The 24,436-nt window shown below is 36.4% G+C and overlaps 1 protein-coding gene across 1 annotated transcript; it reads right to left on the bottom strand.

Moving 5' to 3' along the window:
* Positions 1-1,817: 1,817 nt before the first annotated feature.
* LOC123656470 (negative elongation factor D) lies at positions 1,818-23,709 on the bottom strand. The gene is made up of 12 exons (XM_045592152.1): positions 23,638-23,709; positions 23,308-23,533; positions 15,961-16,070; positions 15,777-15,884; positions 15,319-15,468; positions 14,839-14,969; positions 13,036-13,223; positions 10,544-10,784; positions 10,160-10,370; positions 9,937-10,077; positions 2,410-2,539; positions 1,818-1,926 (listed from the first exon to the last, which is right to left on the bottom strand). Exons 1-12 carry the CDS (start codon positions 23,692-23,694, stop codon positions 1,895-1,897), a joined length of 1,725 nt encoding a protein of 574 aa, XP_045448108.1. The 5' UTR covers positions 23,695-23,709; the 3' UTR covers positions 1,818-1,894.
* Positions 23,710-24,436: the final 727 nt, after the last annotated feature.

Raw genomic sequence — 24,436 nt, 5'->3', positions numbered from 1 at the left:
GGCAAAAGAGGTGACAGACATTTTTGAGATTTCGATTTATTTAAAATATAATATGGCTAGCTTTTTTTAATAAACATAGTTATATAATAAAATTGCATTAAATTAAATATTATACGCGTATTACGAGTATTAATACATTTTACTAGAATTACTTAATGTGAACTTCGACCATAATGTTTTATATAAAAATTTGGCAGGTTTTCTGAAAATCCAAATTTAAGGGATACATGGAAAAAAATTGTAATAACAGATTAACCTGGACGCTCACAAAAAATAGTGTAATTTGTTCAGATCATATCAATACCACTAATTTTCAAGTGTTGGCGAACAATAGAAGGATTAGTCGAGGTCACCAAAACAACACTAACGCCACACTGTTTTTGTCCCATAAGTTTTTTTTTTGTCTCATGTACAAGGTAATCAAGATATGGTTCACCTTAGTCATAGTAGTGAAACGAAACTTAGATTTGTCAACTTTGAAAATTAAAATCAATGTTAAATCCATCCTTTCAGAGTCATCAACAAATCATTCAATCTAGCAGATGACAGGCTATCATCTTATGATGCCATTAGTGCTACGCTCCCTATTCCTGATTCGTTGACATCACAGTGTACATCATCAACTCCTCAAAATGTGGGTTAATTTTAAATCGTTTATTGTAGACTGGCATTGTTTGGTACAACAACGTTGCACCAAACGTATTGTGACATAATTATAATAGTTAGACATATGCTGTCGCGACACTTTTGGACAACATCGACAAGGATAGTGTAGCTTTTCAACGATGAAATAATTTTTTGAATCGGTCCAATAGTTTCGGAGCCTATTCAATGCTAACAAACAAACAATCAAATCTTTACTCTTTATAATCGTTTATTTTACATGAAGATGTTTGATTTGTAGTATATAATAACTTAAGTCTATTTTTATAATAATATCTTACCTTTGTATCACTTTAAAAACATTATTTCCCTAACCGAGTAGTTGAATTTATCGATAATGCATATCGACAGTTATTACAACCATGGCTGTGAGCAACTTTTCAGTGTAGTTGCGGCGTGTCATTATACTGTAAGGACATAGAATGTATCTATGTGTGTGTGAAAAATGTAAGTGTGATTTTAATTTAGTATGTGTGAGTTTCGTAGTGACAGACGATTATTTTTGTGTGGGAATTAGATAAAGTGTGCATGTGTGTAATTTCCCCCCGCAAAAAATGACAGAAAGTTTTGTATCGGTAACAAACGCAATGGCCACTCCCCTCCGTGTTGCTCTATGCTGTAAAGGGCCATATAGATCTATATTAAATCAAAAATGTATTTAAGGTATTTAATTAGATAAGGATTAATGCTGTATTGGTTAAAATCGTTTTGAAAATTAGCCATTATTTGTGTAAAAGTAAATGACAAAAAAATGTTATTGTGGGATATCCATAAGAGATAGACATACACCATAGCGGAGTTTTCTGTAGACCTTTTTAATGTGTACAATACTTAGTACAATATTTTGATAAATCTCGTAGGGTTCAGCCTGCGTTTGCAATTTAAGCGAAAAAATAATAATTATTTACGACATAACATTAGAAAACTCAAAAATAACAGTATTTCTCCACTATTTAATGGATGTTATTATACATATAAACCTTCCTCTTGAATCAATCTATCTATTAAAAAGAACCGTATCAAAATCCGTTGCGTAGTTTTAAAGATTTAAGCGTACATACATGTGCAGGGACAGAGAAAGCGACTTTGTTTTATACTATGTAGTGATGATGAATAACAAAAATATTTAAAATTCGCAAAAAATTAAAATGGAGATTTTTTTATCAAAACATTTATTTAACATATTATTATCTGCATAGTAAATTTCTACTAAAAAATGTTTAATCATGTTTCACACTACTACATAATGCGCCTTGCAGTGAACTGAAAAAAAAAGAAAAAACATAAGTTTCAATTTAGTCTGATCTCACTATCGGGCCTATGCCCAATAGTCCTATCCTCTTTCTCCACGTAGGAGAAGGATTTGAGTTTACCTCGCTGCTCCATTGCGGGTTAGCGGATACATTCCCTATTATGAGTAATGATTGTTATCAGGTATTTATGATAACAATCAGGACCGACAGCTTAATGTGCTCTCCGAGGTACGGTGGTGACAACCACAGAAGTGCAAACCGGAAAGGATTTTTTCTAGATTCAAATATCCATCCCGAGCGGGAATCAAACCCGCAAACTGCCAATCAAATTATCCGGAACTTGAACTTCTTGTTAAAATTGGTCCACCCATATCAGATACGAGCCGGAATATACAGACAGATAAATGATACATTTTAAAGACCATGTTTAGAATAAATTGATTAAAATATAATTGTTTTTGTTCCATTTTATCATAAATTAAATATATGTTACCTATAAATTCTGAAACGGGATCGTTTTCGCCTTCAGCCCTCATAGTTCCTGTTATTTCTTCATTTTCAACCATGGGTAATACTAGTTGAACAAACTCTGGAGTGTATGGCGGTGCTATTGCATCAAGTACCTGTCAGAGTATGGTTTTTATTATAAAGTACACTGGAAAATACACAAAAATCAAATATTATATATAATAATAATATTGTACTCGGAGCCTACGATCAACTATAAGTATCAATCCTTACAAATATTATAAATGCGAAAGTAACTCTGTCACCGCCACCACTACTGAACCGATTTAAATGAAATTTGATACACAGATAGTTTAGAGTCTAAGAAAGGACATAGGCTACTTTTTATTATGTTGTCGAGAATGTGGAGTAGGTTTTTACTAATTCTTCTGACCGAATCTGACCGAAGCAACTGAAATCTTCTTTACTGGTAACAGTTTGAATTAGCTTCGACAGCTCAGTGATATCCTCAATAGCATTGAAAATGATAGGCTGAGGTTTACTTGGTTTGGGATGATTAGTAGCCCATTATTCGTCCATTAGGTCCAAGGTTAAAGTGGTGAAACTGTTTTTCGTGATGGTTTTCGAGCTTTGGGGGGAGAACTACAGTTTTTTTGCTGCTATTAGATATTGGCATTCATTGCCTTTGATGGGGGAGAAGGGTGTTAAGGGGTGTCTTCCAGTACAATTGCTTCTAGCAAGTTACCAGACTCATTTGATTGGTCAACATATGAGTTGTAGAGAACATCGGAATATTTTTCTCTATTTGATTTAGGCTAAATAAGGCTTCTGTGGAAAGCCTGCTATACTAGTTTATTTTTATTAGATTAGCAACATTGGCTAAAGAAAAAATTTAAGTGTAAACAGTAAGCAGTAAACAGTGTTGTTGAAGTTTCTGTCAGATTAAATTTGATGAAATATGAGGGTAGTCGAAAAAGTATCACTGAGTCTCAGCTACAAAGTAATGTCCCCCTTTTCCCAAATCCCCATCTCCTCTTCCAGCCAGCACATCAATGCTGTTGCTGTTAGATCCTGTGACATTTCATTTTTATTTCTGTATATTCCTCACCTTAGTCCTTCCCTTATCCCTGAACTCCGTTCTATCTTTTCTTCTCTTCCTAGCCCTTGTTATGAGAGATTTTAACTCTCATCACACCTCCTGGGGATCCCATCTTACTGATGGTTTCGCTCTCTTGTTGGACATCTTTGACGAATACAACTTTTGCATTCTCAATGATGGTTCACCAACTCCGAGAGTTTATGCTAATCAGAACCCCAAATCTGCTGTAGACCTTTCCTTAGCCTCCCCTCCCCTAGCTTCTATGTTGTCCTGGAAAGTCCTCCCATCCACTTTTGGCAGTGATCACTTTCCCATTATCCTTGCTATGCGCTACGACCTTCCCTGTCTTCTTATCCTATCCCTATTCTTAAATTTAAATTGAATATTGCTGATTTCTCCCCTTATGCCGAATCTGTTGATAACATGATTGACACCATCCCTGTTTCTCAAGATGATGGAAATATTTTGATTTGTTATGATCTTTTTCTTTTAAATTCTGCTAATATCTATTTACCTAAAAAGCACCTCTCAAAAACACGTTTGCTCCACCCCCTGGTGGGATGAGGATTGCAAGCGTCTGGCTGAACTAAGATCGGAAGCAGAAAAGGCATACTCTCTGAGCATGTGCCCTGAAAACTTTATTAGGTATCAAAAATTGGATGCCAAGTTTAAACGCTTGGTTTCAAAAAAGAAAAAATTTGGTTGGATGCGTTTCTGTGAATCCCTTACTCCTCGCTCTCCTCCCCGTCTAGTTTGGAATCAACTTAAAAAATTTCGCCGCTCCCTAACCTCGGCCACAGCCTATCCTCTAATGACCCTTCTGTATGGCTTAATGATTTTGCAGACAAACTCGCCCTTCCATTTGTCCCTTGTGAGGACAGCATCTTTACTTCAATGCCAGCATCTATCTCGGATGAAATGGATGCCCCCTTTTCTTTTTCTGAGCTTCAGTGTGCTCTGAATGGATTGAAAGATTCAACATCTGGGTAAGATGGCATTCCATCAATCTTTTTCATCCAAAATTTAAATGGTAAAGCAAATCATTGTTACCTAAACATAATTAAAACCTTGTTTATGACAGGAGTCGTCCCGCAATCATAGAAGTCTCAAATTATTATTCCTATATTGAAACAAGGTAAAAATCCCCTAGACAATAAATCCCCTAATTCTTATCGTCCTATTGCTTTATCGTCTACTCTGGCAATAGTTACTGAGCACCTTTTGAAAAATCGCCCAGAATGGATAGTGGAAAGTAGAAACATTCTGTCTCCCTCCCAATTTGGCAAGGGTTTCAGCACAACTGATAGTTTAAGTTTACTCTCAACAGACATTCGATTAGCTTTTGCTAAGGGAGATTATCTTGTAGGCATTTTTCTGGACATAGCGTCTGCATACGATAGTGTCCTTCTTCCAATACTACAGCTGAGTATTCCGCCAAGAATGGTTCATTTTATATGTAGTATACTATCTTGCAGAACAATATCTGTGAGATATCCACTATTTGTGCTTCCTCCCAGATTTATCTGGAAGGGTCTCTGTCCTCAGTCCCTTGCTCTATAGTATTTATACACATGATCTCGATATGTCTGTTGATAACTTTTGTAACGTTCTGCAGTATGCAGACGACAAAGTTTTGTATTATAGTTCAGATTCAGAAGAAAATTTATCTTTTTGACTCAACTCTGCTTTACATTGTCTAGGTCAGTGGCTGTGTGACAACGGTTTATCATTATCGATAAAAAATGCCAGGATTTAACCTTTACCAGAAAAAGAGTAGCCCCTGTCTTTGATTTGTTTTATGAGGGTGAGCGCATCAACCTAGTGGACAAGGCAAAATTTCTTGGTATAACACTCGACAACAATTTGAACGGATTTTCCCACATAGAATATATTCCCAAAAAGTGTGAAAAATCATTTAATGTATTAAGAGCAGTATCAGGTGTATGGTGGGGTGCACATCCCTACTGCTTAAAATTAATTTATCATGCCCTTGTACGTAGCCATATGGATTATTGTCTGTTTGTTTTAGACCCTATTAGTAAGTCGCTATCACAAAAGTTAGATAAAATCCAATATAAAAGCCTACGGATTATTCTAGGTGCCATGAAATCGTCGTCTACTAATGCCCTACAGATTGAGTTGACCCTCCTTTGCAAATCAGAAGACAATTTTTAAGCGATCGTTTTGTCACAAAATCATTATAGTTGTCCCATCCTCTGCTCTGCAACCCAAACTGGTCACGTTCCAACATTTTAATCAGCTACACCAAATTTTCAAACCTCCCAACTCCTCTCTCAACCTTTCGTATCAATCCCTTATTCTCTACTTCCTTCAAAGCCCTTACCTACAATGTTCCTGTCGTCACAGATTTGGGTCTGAAGAAAGGAGATTCTGGTATAAAGTTAAAATTTCAAGAAATTCTTAATCAAAATTGGTTAAATCATCATCATATATACTGATGCATCAAAACTTTCCCCGTCCAGCTGTGTCGGTGCTGCCTGCTGGATTCCTAAATTTAAAATCATCCTCCAATTTAAAAGTCCCCCTGAAACATCTGTGTTTTCTGGTGAAGCTGTTGCTAAACTGGAAGCCACCCTCTTTGCACTCGGTCGGTCCTAAGTTATGGGAGACCATAACTTAGGACCGACGGTTATCTTTACTGACTCAATAAGTTGTCTCTTAGCTATTAAGGAAAATCCCTTTCGTAAAAAATTGAAAGTTTCTATTGTTTTTAAGATTAGAGAGGCTTTGATCTCTTGCAGTCAAAAGGGTCTGCATATTCTGCTCGTCTGGATTCCAGGCATTCTGGCATTGTAGACAATGAGACAGCGGATTCATGTGCTAAAGCTGCAATCCAAACTGGTATTCGTGATCACGACAAAAACTCCCGCCAAGACCTCCGTTCCCTAGCCAAAATCCATATGGACAAGTCCTGGAATTTATCTTGGACAAATTCCAGGACTTGGACATCCCAAGACGCCCTTGGTTTTCTCTTCATAGACATGCTAGTCGCTGGGTCACATCCAGCATATGTCGCTTACGTCTTGGTCATGCGTGTACACCTGTTCATCTGTTGTCACGGTTTCTCACATCCTTTTTTCCTGTCCCAAACTCCTCCGTCCTATATATGACATTCTTCCCTGTGATATTCCCCGTCCCAAAAATGTTCAATGTTTGTCAATGTTGGTGTTTAGTCCCTACTGTACATTTTTTAACCGACTTCCGAAAAAGGAGGAGGTTACTCAATTCGACCGTATATATATATATATATATATATATATATATATATATATATATATATATATATATATATGTTTTTATGTATGTTCGGAGATAACTTCTTCGTTTATGAACCGATTTTGATAATTCTTTTTTTGTTGGAAAGGAGATATTCATAGTTTGGTACCATGATAAGGAAACCAGGATCTGATGATGGGATCCCAGAGAAATCGAGGGAAACTTTCAAAAATCGTAAGGGTGACTAGTAAATTTCATCATGTTTTCATTAAGTACTATAAAGCACTACTATTTAATAAAGGTCTGGAGTTAATATGATGATGGAGAAGAAAGATAGTCGAGGGAACTCTTCAACAATTTATAGCAATTACCCGCTGTTTGAACTTAATTCGTTTTTATTGATGAGAACTTTGCACCTGTATGAGTTATAAGTGCCATTACAGTCTGATGATGGAGACAAAAGTTAGTCGAGGGAACTCTTTAACGATTTATAGCAATTACCTGCTGTTTGAACTTAATTCGTTTCTATTGATGAGAACTTTGCATATATATGAGTTATAAGTGCCATTACAGTCTGATGATGGAGACAAAAGTTAGTCGAGGGAACTCTTTAACGATTTATAGCAATTACCTGCTGTTTGAACTTAATTCGTTTCTATTGATGAGAACTTTGCATATATATGAGTTATAAGTGTCATTTCAGTCTGATGATGGAGACGAAAGATAGTCGAGGGTACTCTTCAACGACTTATAGCAATTACCTGCTGTTTGAACTTAATTCGTTTCTATTGATGAGAACTTTGCACCTATATGAGTTATAAGTGCCATTACAGTCTGATGATGGAGACAAAAGTTAGTCGAGGGAACTCTTTAACGATTTATAGCAATTACCTGCTGTTTGAACTTAATTCGTTTCTATTGATGAGAACTTTGCATATATATGAGTTATAAGTGTCATTTCAGTCTGATGATGGAGACGAAAGATAGTCGAGGGTACTCTTCAACGACTTATAGCAATTACCTGCTGTTTGAACTTAATTCGTTTCTATTGATGAGAACTTTGCACCTATATGAGTTACAAGTGCCATTACATTCTGATGATGGAGACAAAAGTTAGTCGAGGGAACTCTTTAACGATTTATAGCAATTACCTGCTGTTTGAACTTAATTCGTTTCTATCGATGAGAACTTTGCATATATATGAGTTATAAGTGCCATTTCAGTCTGATGATGGAGACAAAAGATAGTCGAGGGTACTCTTCAACGACTTATAGCAATTACCTGCTGTTTGAACTTAATTTGTTTCTATTGATGAGAACTTTGCACCTATATGAGTTACAAGTGCCATTAAAGTCTGATGATGGAGACGAAAGATAGTCGAGGGAACTTTTCAACGATTTATAGCAATTACCTGCTGTGTAATCGTCTGTGTCGCAGGACCAGGTTTGATGATGGAGCCTATAAACACTCGAGGGAATTTCTCAACAATTTACAGCAGTTACCTTTTGCTGTTTGACGACCGCTTTGATATAATGGTGCATGTGCCGTGTCGGCGGCGCCTAAACACCGACGGTCGCGAGTTCTATTCCAGCTCGGAGTGGATATTTATGTTTATTCAAATAGTTATTTTCGGTTTAGTTGTTAATCCTTGTGGTTGTCCCAACCTAGCCTCGGAGAACACGCTAGGCTGTCAGTCCCGGTTGTTATTACGTACACCTGATAGCGAACTTTACTCATAGTATGTCGACGCGTTAGCGCAGCGGTCACAGCACCGGCTGTTGTGCTAGCGTTAGTGGGTTCAATCCCCGCGCACGACAGACTTTTGTATTGGCCATATAGATGTTTGTCATGATCTGGGTATTTGTGCTTGTGTATTGTGTATGTTTCCGAACCCCCGACATAAGAGAAAAAGCATCCTTATTAGGTCTACCCATCACTAAAAATTGTAAAATAAAATAATTTTTAACAAAAAAAAAAACCGACTTCAAAAAGGAAACTAAAAAGTGAAAAATAAATTTAATTAGTACAAAGTAATTCGTATTTTGATTTAGTTAATCAGAAATGATTAAATAAATATTTTATAATTTTGAAGTTGGTGCCAAGTAAATACTACAACAACCTGGCTACAATAACAAATACAAACAACACACACACAACAAACAAGTACAAAAAATATTATTAGATATGTCAAAACAATAACAGAATAATAAGAGTATTCAACCTAATAGTCAATGAAACAAATTATGAAAGAAAACTGAATACAACTTATGAGTTATTAGTTATTGTTTTACTTGGCACCGACTTCAAAATTATAAAATATTTATTTAATCATTTCTGATTAACTAAATCAAAATACGAATTACTTTGTACTAAGTAAATTTATTATTTTATGTATGGTACATCAGAACTTTTGACCGGGTAGACCGATTTCGACAAATTTTGTTTTAATCGAAAGGTGGTGTGTCAATTGGTCCTATTTAAATTTATTTGAGATCTAACAACTACATTTCGAGTTATATCTAATAATGCGTTTTTACTTGACGCTTTTTTCGTCGACCTACGTTGTATTATACCGCATAACTTTCTACTGGATGTACCGATTTTAATAATTCTTTCTTTGTTGGAAAGGGGATATCCCTAGTTTAGTACCATGATAAGGAAACCAGGATCTGATCATAGGATCCTAGAGAAATCGAGGGAAACTCTCGAAAATCCGCAATAACTTTTTACTGGGTGTACCGATTTTGATAATTTTTAATTTAATCGAAAGCTGATGTTTATCATGTGGTCACATATAAATTTTATCGAGATCTGATAACTACTTTTTGAGTAATCTTTGATAACGCGTAGTTGCTTGACTATTTTTTTGTCGATCTACGTTGTATTACTTGTCGATGTAATTGAAGTCGGTTTTTTTTCGTTTGCGAGCAAACACAATTATGTGTAAATATTTTGAAATAAATAAAATTAAGTTGTAAATAAATCATGTGTCTGTCCTAGTGTAATTAGTTAAATAATGTCCGTTTGAGTCCTGCTATGGAAATCTTTGAGATTTATTTTAGAACTTGATATTAGCTTCGGTTCGGGGTTATTGTTAAACGTTTGATATTTTGTTCAAAGAACACACTAATTTGAGACAAGTGAGTCATCTGTCACAACGTCTTATATGATATAATAAAAATTAATTTATACAATAATAATAATAATGTTCCATACCTCTGTTATAAAATATCTAATAAGCGAAATGTCAGTGTCACCACGTTGCCAACAATGTTTTATATATTGCAGTACGGGTACCACACAACCGCGACTTAGTAAATTAACCATGCGGTCTAAAAGCATTTTTCTCAATTCTAACTGAAAATTTCAAAACAAAATTAGACTTTATATTTTTAGAAATAATAAAATAACATCAATTTTAGATTTCAAAATTACATACCTGTACCAAAATTTCTAGTTCATCTTGGGGAGATTCAAACAACTGAACAAGTAACTTTAGCAGTCTGTGGTGTAGCAGTGGATGACAAGAGGCAACTTCATCCAGCAATGCCAAATGAACGGGACAATGTTCAGTACACAGCTTAAAATATGATTTTTCTGTTACTACACATTCTACCCACACCAGAACACCCATTCCAACTACAGGAAACCTGTGATAAAATACATAATATGAGAATTTTTTTTAAAGCATGCAAAATCTCTATTGTATTTTTGTTGAGACCATAAATATTAATATTAAAAGACAATCAAATATAAAACATAATTATATAATATTCTCAGTCACTAATAATAATTCATGTATAAATTTATAATATAAGCATACCTTATACAATGATAGAGGGATGGCAATTCTGAAATCAATTCGCTAGAGCTAGCTGAGCTGCTGCAGACAGCATGGATTTTTTCAATAGCTTGCACAGTAGCTTTTAGTTCATCCTTAACTGGTTTACCGGGAGTAACGCCTTCGCATACACTCGCAGCATACGCCAAAAGATACATATACTTCGATTTATGTTCTGGATTAAGTTTACTGCCCAATTTAAACAAGGAGTCAACAAGTAGTTCTAAAAATTAAAAATTATCCATTTAAATTGACTAGCCTGTTGGCGTAGTTTGTACTGACTCTGCTTTCTATTCCGGATTTGTGAGTTCGATTTCCACCCGATTCTGTGTGTAATATGTATATATAGGTTACATATAGGTGTTTGTCGTGATCTGGGTGTTTGTGCAGTTCTTGTTGGTCTCCCCACCGTGCCTCGGAGAGCACGTTAAGCCGTCGGTCCCGGTTGTTATCATGTACACCTGATAGCGATCGTTACTCATAGTAGGGAATATATCCGCCAACCCGCATTGGAGCAGCGTGGTGGATTAAGCTCTGATCATTCTCCTACATGGGGAAAGAGGCCTATGCCCAGTAGTGTGATATTACAGTCTGAAGCGATAAAAACAAACAAAATATTAAATTTGAATTTGGTATCTGTCATTTTTATATGATTTTTCATTGTTTTTTCATTTTCGCGCCAATACATCGTAAAATATTTTGTGATATGACAAAGGAGTGGGGTGATAACGAGCACCGAATTGCTGCGATTGCATTACACAAAGTAGGTATGGAGCCAAGTACAATTTTTAAAACTCCATACGCTTGGTTAAAAACCCAAAGTTTCGGACTTCATCAGAGCTAAAGACTGGCCGTCATCTAGTCCCGATGTTAATCCGCTGGATTATGATTTATGGTTAGTTTTAGAGAGTATGACTTTCCCGAACCTCGGACCGCAGCGCCGCCTGCAGGCAGATATATTCCGGAGTCTGCCGAAGTATGGCGACGTACGGTGTACTCACTGCGAGGCATAAGGCCGCGCTGCGGTCTGCGCAGAGGATCATCGCGGTGAGGGTGATCCGGGGGTACCGAACAGTATCGTGGGCTGCAGCTACTGCTCTAGCCAGCGACCCCCCGTGGGAACTCGTGGCGGAGGTCCTTGCCAAGACCTACTCATACGTCTCGGGTTGGAGGGCTCTCGGCGAGAATCCCACGTTGGGCGGGATCCTACGGGTGCGTCGGATGGGGCAATAAGCATTAATGCGGAGGTGGGGGGAGGACCTGGCGGAGCAGCCGTATGGCACACGCGTAACGGCTGCCTTGCGCCCGGTCCTTGAGCGGTGGATGCGCCGTAAGCGCAAACCCCTCACCTTCCGTCTGAAGCAAGTTCTCACCGGGCACGGCTGCTTTGGTGAATACTTGTGTCGGACGGCCCAAAGGGAGCCGACGACTGGATGTCACGATTGTGGCGCGGCGGTGGCCTCTGCCAAGCACACCCTCGAGGTGTGCCCGAGATGGGCGGCGCTACGTCGCGATCTGACGACAGTCCTCGGAGGGGACTTGTCACTGTGATGCTTGGCGACGACGAGTCTTGGAAGGCGATGGTCTCCTTCTGCGAGACAGTAATGTCCCAGAAGGAGAACGACGAGCGGGTGAGAGAGGGGGCCGCCGACGAGGCCTCCGTCCGCAGGCGACGAACGGAGGTGCGTAGGAGGTGCTACTTAATGCGCCTCCAGTAACGCCCCTGTGTTCGTGTCGGGCCGGGATGGGAACCCGGTCCTGCTAGACATGGCGTCGTCGGGATTGTTCAGAGGTGAGCCGGACAGTCCCCATGGAGGAGAAGTCTGGTCTTTTCGCCGAGGCCAGCCTGTCGCTGGAGGGATCCTGTTGCCTGCAGATCCAGCACCCTCCAATTAAAGCGGCTGAAGGCTCCCGCAGGGGTTTTGGTCGGTAGTGCACCCCCATGTGCTGAAGCCGACAAGAAGTCGGGAGTACGGTCTAGGAATGCCAACCCGGGCATCCTGGATATCAGGCGTAAATGGGCTACCCTGCGATATCAAAAAAAAGAGAGTATGGCTTGCTCTAAATGCCATGATAATTTGCAGTCCCTAAAATAGTCCATACGATTGGCAGTGAAGAATTTTCCCATAGAAAGAGTGCCTGCTTCTATTGATAACTGACCTCAACGTTTAAAGGACTGTATTGTAGTCAATAGAGACCATTTAGAATAAGCTTTATATATTTTTAATGGTTTTATATCAATGTATTAGATTAAAACACTAATAGTAATAAATGTTACATGTAATAGAAAAATGTTTTATTATTTGTAATAATATTTAGGGCAAGACTATGTATATCTTAAAGATATTTATGTATTAATACATATAAGTAGTTTATGATTACAATATAAAAAGGGTTTTTATAAAAAACGCTCTGTGCAAAAGTAGCTTAAAGGCAGGTAACACAATGCAGACAGTAAGCTTAGATACTTATACCTAAAAAATGTGGTATCCTTAGTAAGTGAACTGGAGGTGGCTCAGACTGTGTGTATGCTCGAAAGAGCACCGTAATATCAGCTGGGTTTAAAGCACCTCTCGATAACATTGCTGCTAGTGCAGTGCGAGCACTACGCCAAGATTCGCCGGGCGTTAGAGCTAGTGTGATCGGAGTTACATCGTGACCACTGTAAAGTAATACAAAATAAATAAAGTTAAAATAAGTTATATCAATTACTCGCACAAAATGAAAAATACGGGAAACGGAAGCTGTAAAATAAACACATTTATACAGAATACACATCAAGCTACAAATTCAATATCGTATAAAGTCTTTTTCGAATAGTATCAATATAGTAATAATTGTGTTTGCTCGCAAACGAAAAAAAACCGACTTCAATGACATCGAAGAGTAATACAACGTAGATCGACGAAAAAATAGTCAAGCAACTACGCGTTATCAAAGATTACTCAAAAAGTAGTTATCAGATCTCGATAAAATTTATATGTGATCACAAGAAAATTAAAAATTATCAAAATCGGTACACCCAGTAAAAAATTATTGCGGATTTTCGAGAGTTTCCCTCGATTTCTTTGGGATCCCATCATCAGATCCTGGTTTCCTTATCATGATACCAAACTAGGGATATCCCCTTTCCAACAAAAAAAGAATTATCAAAATCGGTACATCCAGTAGAAAGTTATGCGGTATAATACAACGTAGGTCGACGAAAAAAGCGTCAAGTAAAAACGCATTATTAGATATAACTCGAAAAGTAGTTGTTAGATCTCAAATAAATTTAAATGGGACCAATTGACACAAACCACCTTTCGATTAAAAAAAAAAAAAAATTGTCGAAATCGGTCCACCCGGTCAAAAGTTCTGATGTAACATACAGAAAAAAAAATATACAGTCGAATTGAGAACCTCCTCCTTTTTTGGAAGTCGGTTAAAAAGAAATAATTAAAAAAAATATTATGTTGGACGTCAAAGTTTTGGATGTAGCAAAATAGCGCGAGAACCACTTGACGAAATAAACTGTTTTTTATTATTATGTCAGGAAACTATTAACTAAGAAGCTATTGAATAAGGCTGAAAAATTCTTGAACTTTTTACAATAAATTTTTTACGTTTTTATCATAATAATAAAGAATCAGCCGTCTGTGATTATCATCACTTCATAATCATCATCACTTCACGCAGTCTACTGCTGAACATGGGTCTCCACAAGTTCGCGCCAAAAATGGCGTGAATTTATGTGGTACCCACAGTCACCACGCTAGGCAGGCAGGCGGGTTGGCGACTGCAGGGCTGGCTTTATCGCACCGAAGACGCTGCTGCCTGTCTTCAGCCTGTGTATTTCAAAGCCAGCAGTTGGATGGAATTTGTGGAGGCCTATGTCCAGCAGTGGACTGCGATAGGCTGAAGTGAGTAAGTGAGCGTTGGATGGTTATCCCGCCATCAGTCTGCTTTATAAGTTCCAAGGTAGTGGAACTGTGTTATCCCTTACTCGCCTCTTACGACACCCACGGGAAGAGCGGGGGTGGCTATATTTTTTTCTGCCGTAAACACACAGCAACTGTGATTATCTGCAAGAACGAAATCAACTAATCCAACTTATTATCGTTGTATGATCGATTATTAGTTCCTGAACACGGTACTAGACGGACCTGCTAGCTAAAGCTGCAAACAATAGTTTTAAAGGAGTGGGTGGAGGTGTGTAGTTTTGGATTTTGAATTTTTTTTAATACATTATATTTATTTTTTATGATGAATCAAACCCAAAACACTATCTCTACTACCTTTGCTGTGCACATCTGGTTATTTCTTGACTAAGTCTTTTCATAATCGCTCCTCCTCTTGGTTCTTGAGAGAGTATATGAACAATAACCTGGCTGTATACATACGTATGTGCTCCGTGACAAACCATTTTCTGTGAAACATAGTCTTTAATTGATTCGATTGTACATTATAAACATTGTTTAGAATATACAATTAAAAGCTTAAAGTAATAATTGAATATTCAAATGACAATCTTCCTTTGTTGAATATTTTTATAAGAAATGAATAATTATTAAAATATATTTAGCAAGTCATTTGTTAATTCACTAATTTTTTGTGTGAATAAAACTGCTCTGATATATTGATGCAGCAATGATGATCACATACATAGTTCAATAATTCAAAGTACTAGCAAGACTTATTAAGAATCAGAAAGTACTCAAAATAATCTTTAACGAACTACATTAGTAAAAATAATAAGATAAATAATGGGAACATACAGCACATTCTGTAACACTGTTCTGCCAATCGTCTGAGCTTTGTAGAAATCCAACTATGGCTGATTTTAGAACACGAGAAAATACTTCAATCTGCTGAGCTGCTGTTGATATACTTGTAATTTCTCCTTGAAAACCAGCATCAGAGATTAACTGGAAAAAATGATTACTGTTTGTATTGTATGTACAACTCACTTGACATCTTGCTATATATAACTTTTTTGACATACAACAATATATTAGCGCAAAAGTCACAACCCACTCTTTGCCATTCTCGGGCCATTTGTACTTGTGTATTCTGTGCTTTTCTGAACGCCCAACACAGGAGTAAATCCTAGAGGGGGCCGTTGAGTGTGAAGGGTTTATTTAATATTTATATATTTAGAATTAAGCAAAAGAATAGTACAACTTAATGTGTAATATTTTGCAAACAATAATTTTAGGTAAAATAATTTACTTACTTTAATAGTAAAGTTTAACATAAGACAATCAGGGTATTCTTCAGCTAATCTGTAGATCAAAGATCTCCAAGTCGGATGCTCTATCATCTCGGTGAGCCAAGCTGGAGTCTACAAAAATAAACCTTTATTAGAAATGATTGTAAATGATTAGTTTAATACAAAGCATGATTTTTATGATACTCACTTCACCCTCTTCTGTGAAAATAGTATCAGCTTTTTTAGGATCAAATGTTTTCAGAATCATATCTTTTAAATGATTTTCCACCATAGCCTGTACTTCTGTTACTTTGACTCCTGATAAACAAAATATAACAAAAAATGTGAACTTAATATAAAATAATTTGATCATTTTATAATGAAATTTGCATTGTTCAAAACCCCATCATAAAATCAGATAGAAATTGGGAATATATGGACCTATACAAAATAAAAGGGAAGAGAATAAAAACAAGAATATATTGTACATTATTATTCTTAGACTAATAACCCTTACATGTGGTACAAATGCTTGATGTAGAATATGTAATTAAAATCATAAATACTAAACAAGATACTGCCAATTTACCATAGTATGTCATTAATATTGATTACAATCAAAATCTTTCATTACTACAGTTTACGAAACAACTGAGAAATCACTCCAATCAACTGGTACACTATATAGATTATTTGATTATAAGCCATTTTATTTAAATAATCAGAATACATAAAACTTTTAAATATAAACAAAGATCCTTAAATAAATAACAATATGAATATGTAAGCACTTGCGCTTTCGTACGTAATTAGCAAGGAATTTATAAACAACAGATGCACCGAGCACGCCACCTAACGATCGATAGTCACCTAGATTTTTTATTTATTTTGTTTTGTTTTGGATTCTACTTCAAAGTTTCAAGCGGGATAGTTGTTTTTTTTTCTTTCTTCTTTTCTAATTTTAAAGTATTTTTATTTTGTTGTTTGTTATAGTATTAGGATTTATCTATTTTGTGTTGTGTTCTGTTAATGTATTGGTAAGTTTGTATTTAATATTATAGTTATTTAAAGCATAGATGGAAATAAACCATCCGATTCGCCGGATATTCAACTACCCCCAAACATTAAATTACTGTCAACGCTTACATCGGGTTTTTCTTATACGCCGATATTAACAGCTTCTTTAAGTGACTTTAATGCAGTTGAAAATTTGTCACGGAAGCGACCAACTTCAAATGAAGGGTCTACTAAAGAAATCCCGAACAAACAAAAAAGGCAAAACGATTATTGAATCACTAATATACTGAAAATATACTGAATCTAATATTCGTCCTTTTTTAGTTCATGTTTCCCGTTTGGAAAGATATCCCTCATCTGGTACCACATTACACCCCATTAAATTCGGCCAATTTTTAGAACGCACGCCATTCTCAGGCATTCTTCGGTATGGAGTTAAACGAGTAGGTCGCAATAGTGTATAGAATTTAGCAGCGCAGAAAATGCAAATAATTTTGTTACTAGTCCCTCAGTTACTGGACATGGATATGCTGCTTCTATACCCACATAAAACATTACTCGTATGGGTGTCGTGCGAGACATTCCAACGGAATGGTTTCCCGAGGAAATCATTGAAAACCTAAAAGTCCCGTCTGGAATAGGTAAAGGTATTAAGGCTCGCAGAATAAACAAAAAAAATATGGTCAACGGGTGGATGACAACCGACGCCTTGAATGGCAACCGACTCAATCGATAATCCTAACATTTGACGGTCAAGTTTTTCCTACTCGAATTTACTGTTGCTAAACAGCATTAAATGTAGAATTATATAAATATCCAACCGTGCAATATTTTAATTGCTGTCGTTTTGGTCACACTAAAATGCAGTGTCGATCCCAACAGCGCTGCTTTAAATGTGGTCAAAACCACTCAGGCGATAGTTGCTCCGTATCGAAAGGTGATTCATTTTGTATTTTTTGCTCCAGATGCCATTTCTCAACCAATAAAAAAATGTCCTGAATTTATAAGACAAACCGAGATTAAATGCGTCATGGCGGAGAAGAACATATCTTATGTAGAAGTCGCCAAGAGTTTCCCCGCATCTTACAAATCGTACGCAGATGTATCCAAAGCTTTCCCTTCCCCTTCTTTACCATATTTAATTCCCTCAAAGTCGATCACTCATCCATCTACTACATCCTACAAAAAAACCGTATTCTCTAACCCTAAGTCAAGACCCATTATAACTCCAGGATATGACAAACAAGCTCATCTGGCCTTTCTAAAAGAATTTAGTATTCCTCAATCCGAAAATGGATACGCTTTACCGACAGACTCGACTAACTCATATGACGATTCTGCTACAATTACGGAACTCCTAATAAACAATTATTCTCTACCTGACCACGTTGCATTTACTATAATATCAATTTTAAACAACAAAAATGGAACCACTCAAGTTTCTACAATAGAACGCTGGGAAACATGAACTAATATATCTCTCTAATAAATTACTCCCTTCCCTTATCAATCGCAGAAACTTGGCTTAAGCCTGAACAACATATTAACCAGCACATATGGAAGTGATCATTTCCCCATTGAAATTGTACATCCATCTAGATACACACATTATGATTTACCTCCTTTGCTAAAATACCGAGTCTCAAGTGCCAAATGGGACTTGTATAAAAATATTTTAGAAGAAAGTGTCAAATCTTTACCCGAAATTAACGTGGCTAATCTAGCCACTTGTTATTTTTTTTTCTTTCTTTTATTTAGGAACAAACAGTTGTACACAATGTAAAAAAAATACATAAATGATAATAATTTTAAACCTATAGTTCCCTGAATTACCATACAAAATAAAAAAATTAAAATATGAAACTTGTACCGCTAGATTGTTACATTTTTAAAAGAAGAAAATATTTTATTCATTCAATGCTCTAATTAGATCTCTTTTAAAGATTTTTTTACTCATACCAAATATATGTACTTCGTATGAAACTATTGGCGGTGTAGCGTGCCCTACTTTTAGGTATTGTAAACAAATTCTTTTTGCGGACACTTCTTGCTTGCCTGCGAGAAATGCGGAAGTAGATATTAGAAAGCAAGAAAGGGGCATCAACCATATTATTCAGAATCTTAAATAGATAAATTGCATCGTTACAGTCTCGCCTTTCAGCAAGGCCTGACAGCTTGTGTACTTTTAATGAATTACTATAATCTATATAACTATTGCCAACTCGAAACTCTAACGACTTAAGAAATTTTTTTTCCAATCTCTCTATTTTCTCTATATGTACTTTTTGATAAGGATTCCAGACGCAGCTGGCAAATTCTAAACGACTACGAACATAGCTATTATATAGAATTTTATAGGTGAAAGCACTTTTAAATGGTTTACCTACACGCAAAATGAAACCTGAAAATGTATATGTCTTATTTAAAATATTTTCAATATGAGATATGTAACTTAATTTAGAATTTAAAATAACGCCAAGATTCTGGATTTCATTAACTTTTGACAAAACATTATCGCATAACTTATAATTTTTATGGATGGGATTTTTTTACGAGTGTATGTTATTGCAAAGCACTTGTTTATGTTAAGGAAGAGATTATTATTATGGCAATAATCAACGAAACTATTGAGATCTTCTTGTAAAAGAAATATTTATATTATAAACAACTCACAAAATCCATATCTGACGCCGCTAATTGTAGTATATTACTGAAAAATTCTGCTAAGCATAAACTATCTTCTCCTCCCTGGTGGGATAGCGAATGTAAAACAATGATAAAGGCTAGGAAATTAGCTGAAAAAGCTTTTGTCACCTCCATGACAATTGAAAACTTGTACCGAAGTACTAACTGTAACCGTAAGTACCGAAAAGCGGTAGCCAAGTCCAAACGATTATTCCGTAAAAAGAAATTTCATAGTTGGCGACAATTTTGTTCATCCTTATCCCCCAACACCAATGCTAGTGTAGTGTGGAGACAGATTAATCGGTTTCGTTCCGATACTAACCCCTCCCGAGTCTGCCACTCTATATGCCACAATGTGGCTTCAGACTTCTTCGATAAAATCGCTCCCCCTTTCGTTCCCTCTGAATTAGAAATCCCACACCTTACTTCTTCATCCCCTTCCACTTCCCATATTACAAATTCCTTGTCAATGTCAGAACTCAAAGCCGTCCATACCCACGTAAAAGATTCTGCTCCGGGAGTCGATCGTTTTCCATACTCCTTCCTGGTAAAGGCGGGTCCTGCCTTTTTACAATATTTCTTGAATCTGATTAATAATTTATTTGATATAGGTTATGTTCCCAATGAATGGAAAACTTAGATTATTATTCCAGTGCTAAAGCCTGGAAAGTCCCCCGACAACGCCAACATTTATTGCCCCATTGCCCTCTCATCTACCTTCTGTAAAGTTTTCCAACACCTTATAAAAAATCGCTTAGTTTGTAGAGAGCAATACTCTTTCTTCTACCTCATTGCCAGTTTGGATTTCGTAAGGGCTTCAGTACTGCAGCTAGTCTGAGCCTTTTTATCTCAGATCTCCGTATAGTCCTATCATTCCTGGATATCACCTCAGCATATGACAATGACCTTCTTGCGGTGCTCAGGTACACGTTACAACAGCTGAACATTCCCGACAAGATAGTTCAGGTCATAGGCAACCTTTTAATGTGTAGGGAGGTAGAACTTCGCACACCAAGAATTGCCAAATATTACAATATGTCGATGACCTAGTCCTTCTAGTCCTAATTTCTTTAGACTCCTTATCTGATTGGCTGAAACAAAGAGGTCTCCACTTATCTGCTCCAAAAAGCAGTGTGGTGGTATTTTCCAGAAAAAAAATCTCACCCCAAATTAATGTTGTAATTGATGGCGTCGCTATACCAAAAAATAACAGTGTGAGGTTTTTAGGTGTCATTTTGCATGATAAATTATCTGGTAGTTAGCACATAGATTATATAATTAAAAAAAAGTGAACAAAACTTAAAGACAGTTAAAGCTCTCTCAGGCGTGCATCCTTTTACACAAAAAAAATTATACAATGCCAATATCAGAAGCCTTTTTGACTACGGTATCTTTCTCATTGAACCGAGTAACAAATCAAATACCAATATCTTGATTCACTACAGGCAAAAGCTTTGCGCCACATTATGGGATGCATGAGGTCTTCTCCCATTAACGCTCTTCGGGTGGAATATGGTGAACCACCCTTATAAATTAGACTTCAATTCCTCGCAGACAGATTTCTAATGAGAGTCAACTCCTTCACTAATCATCCGCTTATCAATAAACTTAGAATATTAGACCACCTGATTAACACTTCTAGTTATTGGCGCACGAAACCCATCCCGTATTTTATCATTAGCTACAGGAAATTAATAAACATTAAACAAGAAGCTCCTATTAATCAATTTCATAAGCTTCCAATTTATGAATATCCTTACTTAGTATTGAAAGTCTTGCTTAGTATTGAAATTGTAAAAGAATCTCCCAATGCTAATTTTATCTTTGTAGCTGGAGTTGCTAAAAGATGGAGTAAAAATCATTATTTTTTTAAAGACGCATCTAAACGGACTGACTGTGGGCCCACTGGCGTTGGTGTATATTATCAAAACTTTAAGATAGGGTTGCTATATATCAGTGTCCACAACAGTCCTCCGTCTTCACAGGGGAATATATTGGCATTTTAGAGGCATGTCTCTTTATTGAGAGTCACAATATTAAAGATTCGGTCATTTTCTCGGACTCAAGGAGTGCCTTAGAATCTCTTTCAAACACTTCTCTTTATAACGAATTCTATAGCTCCATCATTTTAGATATCAAATCCTCCCTTCTTAGAAGCGTCAATAAAAATTTAAATATAACACTTGCATGGATTCCCGGGCACTCGGGTATTAAAGGCCATGAATGTGCAGATTCACTAGCTAAACAGGCAGCTAATCATTGCTATGACAAAAAATACTTTAAAAATCAAATATATGACCTACTAAATTATCCCACGAAAGATATCTATCGGGTCTGACAAAAAAAGTGGGAATTATCTAGCAGAACAAAAGGTAGGTTTTATGCTTCAATTTAACCAGGAATACCCAGGAAGCCATGGTCCTCTAAATTCAAAAAATTATCTAAAATTACTGTATCAATGTTATGTAGAGTTCGTATAGGTCACTGCAGTTCCCCTGTTTTTCTTCATAAACCTAGAATAAAAGATTCCTCTCTCTGTGAATGTGGATTAGATGATGGAACTCTCGATTTTATCAATATTATTTTATCTTTTATAATAACTTATACTTGACACTGGCAGAATGTCGCTAATGGCGATCGTATGCCAAAAATAAAAGAAGAAGAAGATAGTCACCTACCTTCACTCATTATATTACTCGAGTTATTCTGAATGTATAAAATGAACGGTGCAACTGCGGCTAAGGCAGTCTTGGCTCTGGCTTGACATGATGCACTTCTTCTTCTTCTTCTTTAAAGACTATGGCTCCATCAGCTTTTCGCCGATGATTTTGCCAATGACAAGTACTGAAAATGTATAAGTCCAGAGACGGTCCGTTTTTGACAAATGACAATAGTGATACAGTTAATGTCAGACAATTAAAAAACAAATGATCGATAGATCCTTCTTCCAAGCCACATTCACATAAGGAACTGTCACGAATGCGTCATGATGCACTTGTTGTATCCTGCTAGTAGCTTAACTTAGACTCTTTCAATAATTAATTTTTGCAAATGAACTAATTGTTACATATCATATTACGATCTATAATTTGGCTAGGCAGGGCGGACAACTCGAGCAGTGAAGGTGAGAATTGATGTACATCTCAAAAAGGGGCTTCCTTAAACCTACACCTAAGTCGCAAGTCTTAGGCACTGCTCTGAGTTACTCCCTCTGCCACACGAAGGACTCGGCACCCGCATGGTGAAATCATCGAATGCTAAGAAGTTTGTCTTCCCCCTGTTAACTAATAACTATCCCACGTTCCGTGCTGCCTTACCTTTCTGTTAAGTGATTCCTGTGTCATAATAAATTGGCGATATCATTAATTGTGTTTACTTGTGCCAACATTGACCACTGATGCCCACAGTAGACCGAGTACTCTGAGACGGTGAGCGAGAGAGATTTACCTCATTCCAACAAATATATTTAGCTCAGTATGTAAGACTATCCACAAAAGACTATTGACTATACTCAAGATTTGTTTGATTAAGAAATTATACTCTAGAATTGTTTACTTATCAACTATGTTTTATGCTACACGATTTAAGATCCCTCTATAAACAAAAAAGAGGACTGAAATATCACATATTCTGATAGTCACAGGACTACTATTGCCTTTATCTTAAAAGGTCAGTAACAAGTAAAGGTAAGCTTATATTATAATCACATATTGTAAGAATATATTGGCTGTTTATAACAAGAACAAAGGTGGGAATGCAAGGTGTAATTTATTACTTACAGAAGTAAACAGAAGTTTATACCTTGATATTGTAAATATATCTAAATAATGTAAAATTGTAAATCTTTGCATACCTCCTAAAATAAGCCACTCGGCGAGTAAATTAGCCATTTGAGCGACAGCATTGTAATTTATTGAGAGCTGTTCAATAACCTGTTCTGGGTTCCCACCGGCTTGAAAGTATCTCTTTAATTGTCCGAATATTCCGGGTTCCATAATATAGTCAGGGGTTTTAAATTTTTCAAGGCATTCTTGTAGTACTTCTTCAGGATTATCAATAACATCTTCAGTTCCTTCATCCTATCAATAGAATTTTATTAACATACTTGGTCTCAATTGGAAACATGTACATGCAAATAAAAGTAAATAGGAGTAAAGAAGCGTATCGCACACTGTAAACTTACTTCATATTGTTGGTTTGTTCCCTCCCAGACACGTTCTTCTTCATATGGACTAGGCATTTTGTTGTATATATTGTTGTTGTTACACTTATATTTTTTGTTTCACTTTATAGTTTCTCGTATATACCATATAAGAACCTGTACTAAGCGTCTAAGCAAGTTTGGTATTTTGAGTATTACCAAATACTACATAAAAAGCTTAATATTTGTTGATATTTGAATAAAAATAAAATATCAATATTAACAACAAGAATTCAGTTCAGTTCTTCGCTTAATTGCTTTTAGAGTTGTGTCAATTTGACACATGTCATTTCGCCAATATCTTTTTTTTTTATGGACTGCACGATAGTGCATTGCTAATGACGGGCAGGACTAATTTTTTTTTTCGCCAATGTCACGTGGGATGGAGAACACACGGAGATTGTTAGATGAATTTGAGAATAACAGTTTTAAAATTTAATTAAATTTTTAAAATACACTAAATAGTATAAATTTGTTCACAAAACCCTCAACCATAGAGCAACACGGAGGGGAGTAGCCCTAGCGTTTTTTACCGATACAAAACTGTCTGGCATTTTTTGCGGGGGGAAATTACACACATGCTTACTTTATCTAATCTCCACACAAAAATTATCGTCTATCACTACGAAACTCACACATACTAAATTAAAAACACACTTACAATTGTCACACACACATAGATACATTCTGTGTCATTACAGTATAATGACACGCCGCAACTACACTGACAAGTTGCTTACAGTCGTGGTTGTAACAACTGTCGATATGCATTATCGATAAA

Source organism: Melitaea cinxia, chromosome 1 (genome assembly GCF_905220565.1).
Source record: "Melitaea cinxia chromosome 1, ilMelCinx1.1, whole genome shotgun sequence".
NCBI classification, from domain to species: domain Eukaryota; kingdom Metazoa; phylum Arthropoda; class Insecta; order Lepidoptera; family Nymphalidae; genus Melitaea; species Melitaea cinxia.
This window is presented reverse-complemented; position numbering and strand designations above follow the sequence as displayed.

Coding starts and splice junctions, on each gene's coding strand:
- LOC123656470 (XM_045592152.1), bottom strand. CDS start 23,694: ATGCCTAGTCCATATGAAGAAGAACGTGTCTGGGAGGGAACAAACCAA. Junction 15,885..15,960: donor TTTTCACAGAAGAGGGTGAA/GTGAGTATCATA, acceptor TTATTTTTGTAG/ACTCCAGCTTGGCTCACCGA. Junction 15,469..15,776: donor TGTTAAACTTTACTATTAAA/GTAAGTAAATTA, acceptor CATTTTTTCCAG/TTAATCTCTGATGCTGGTTT.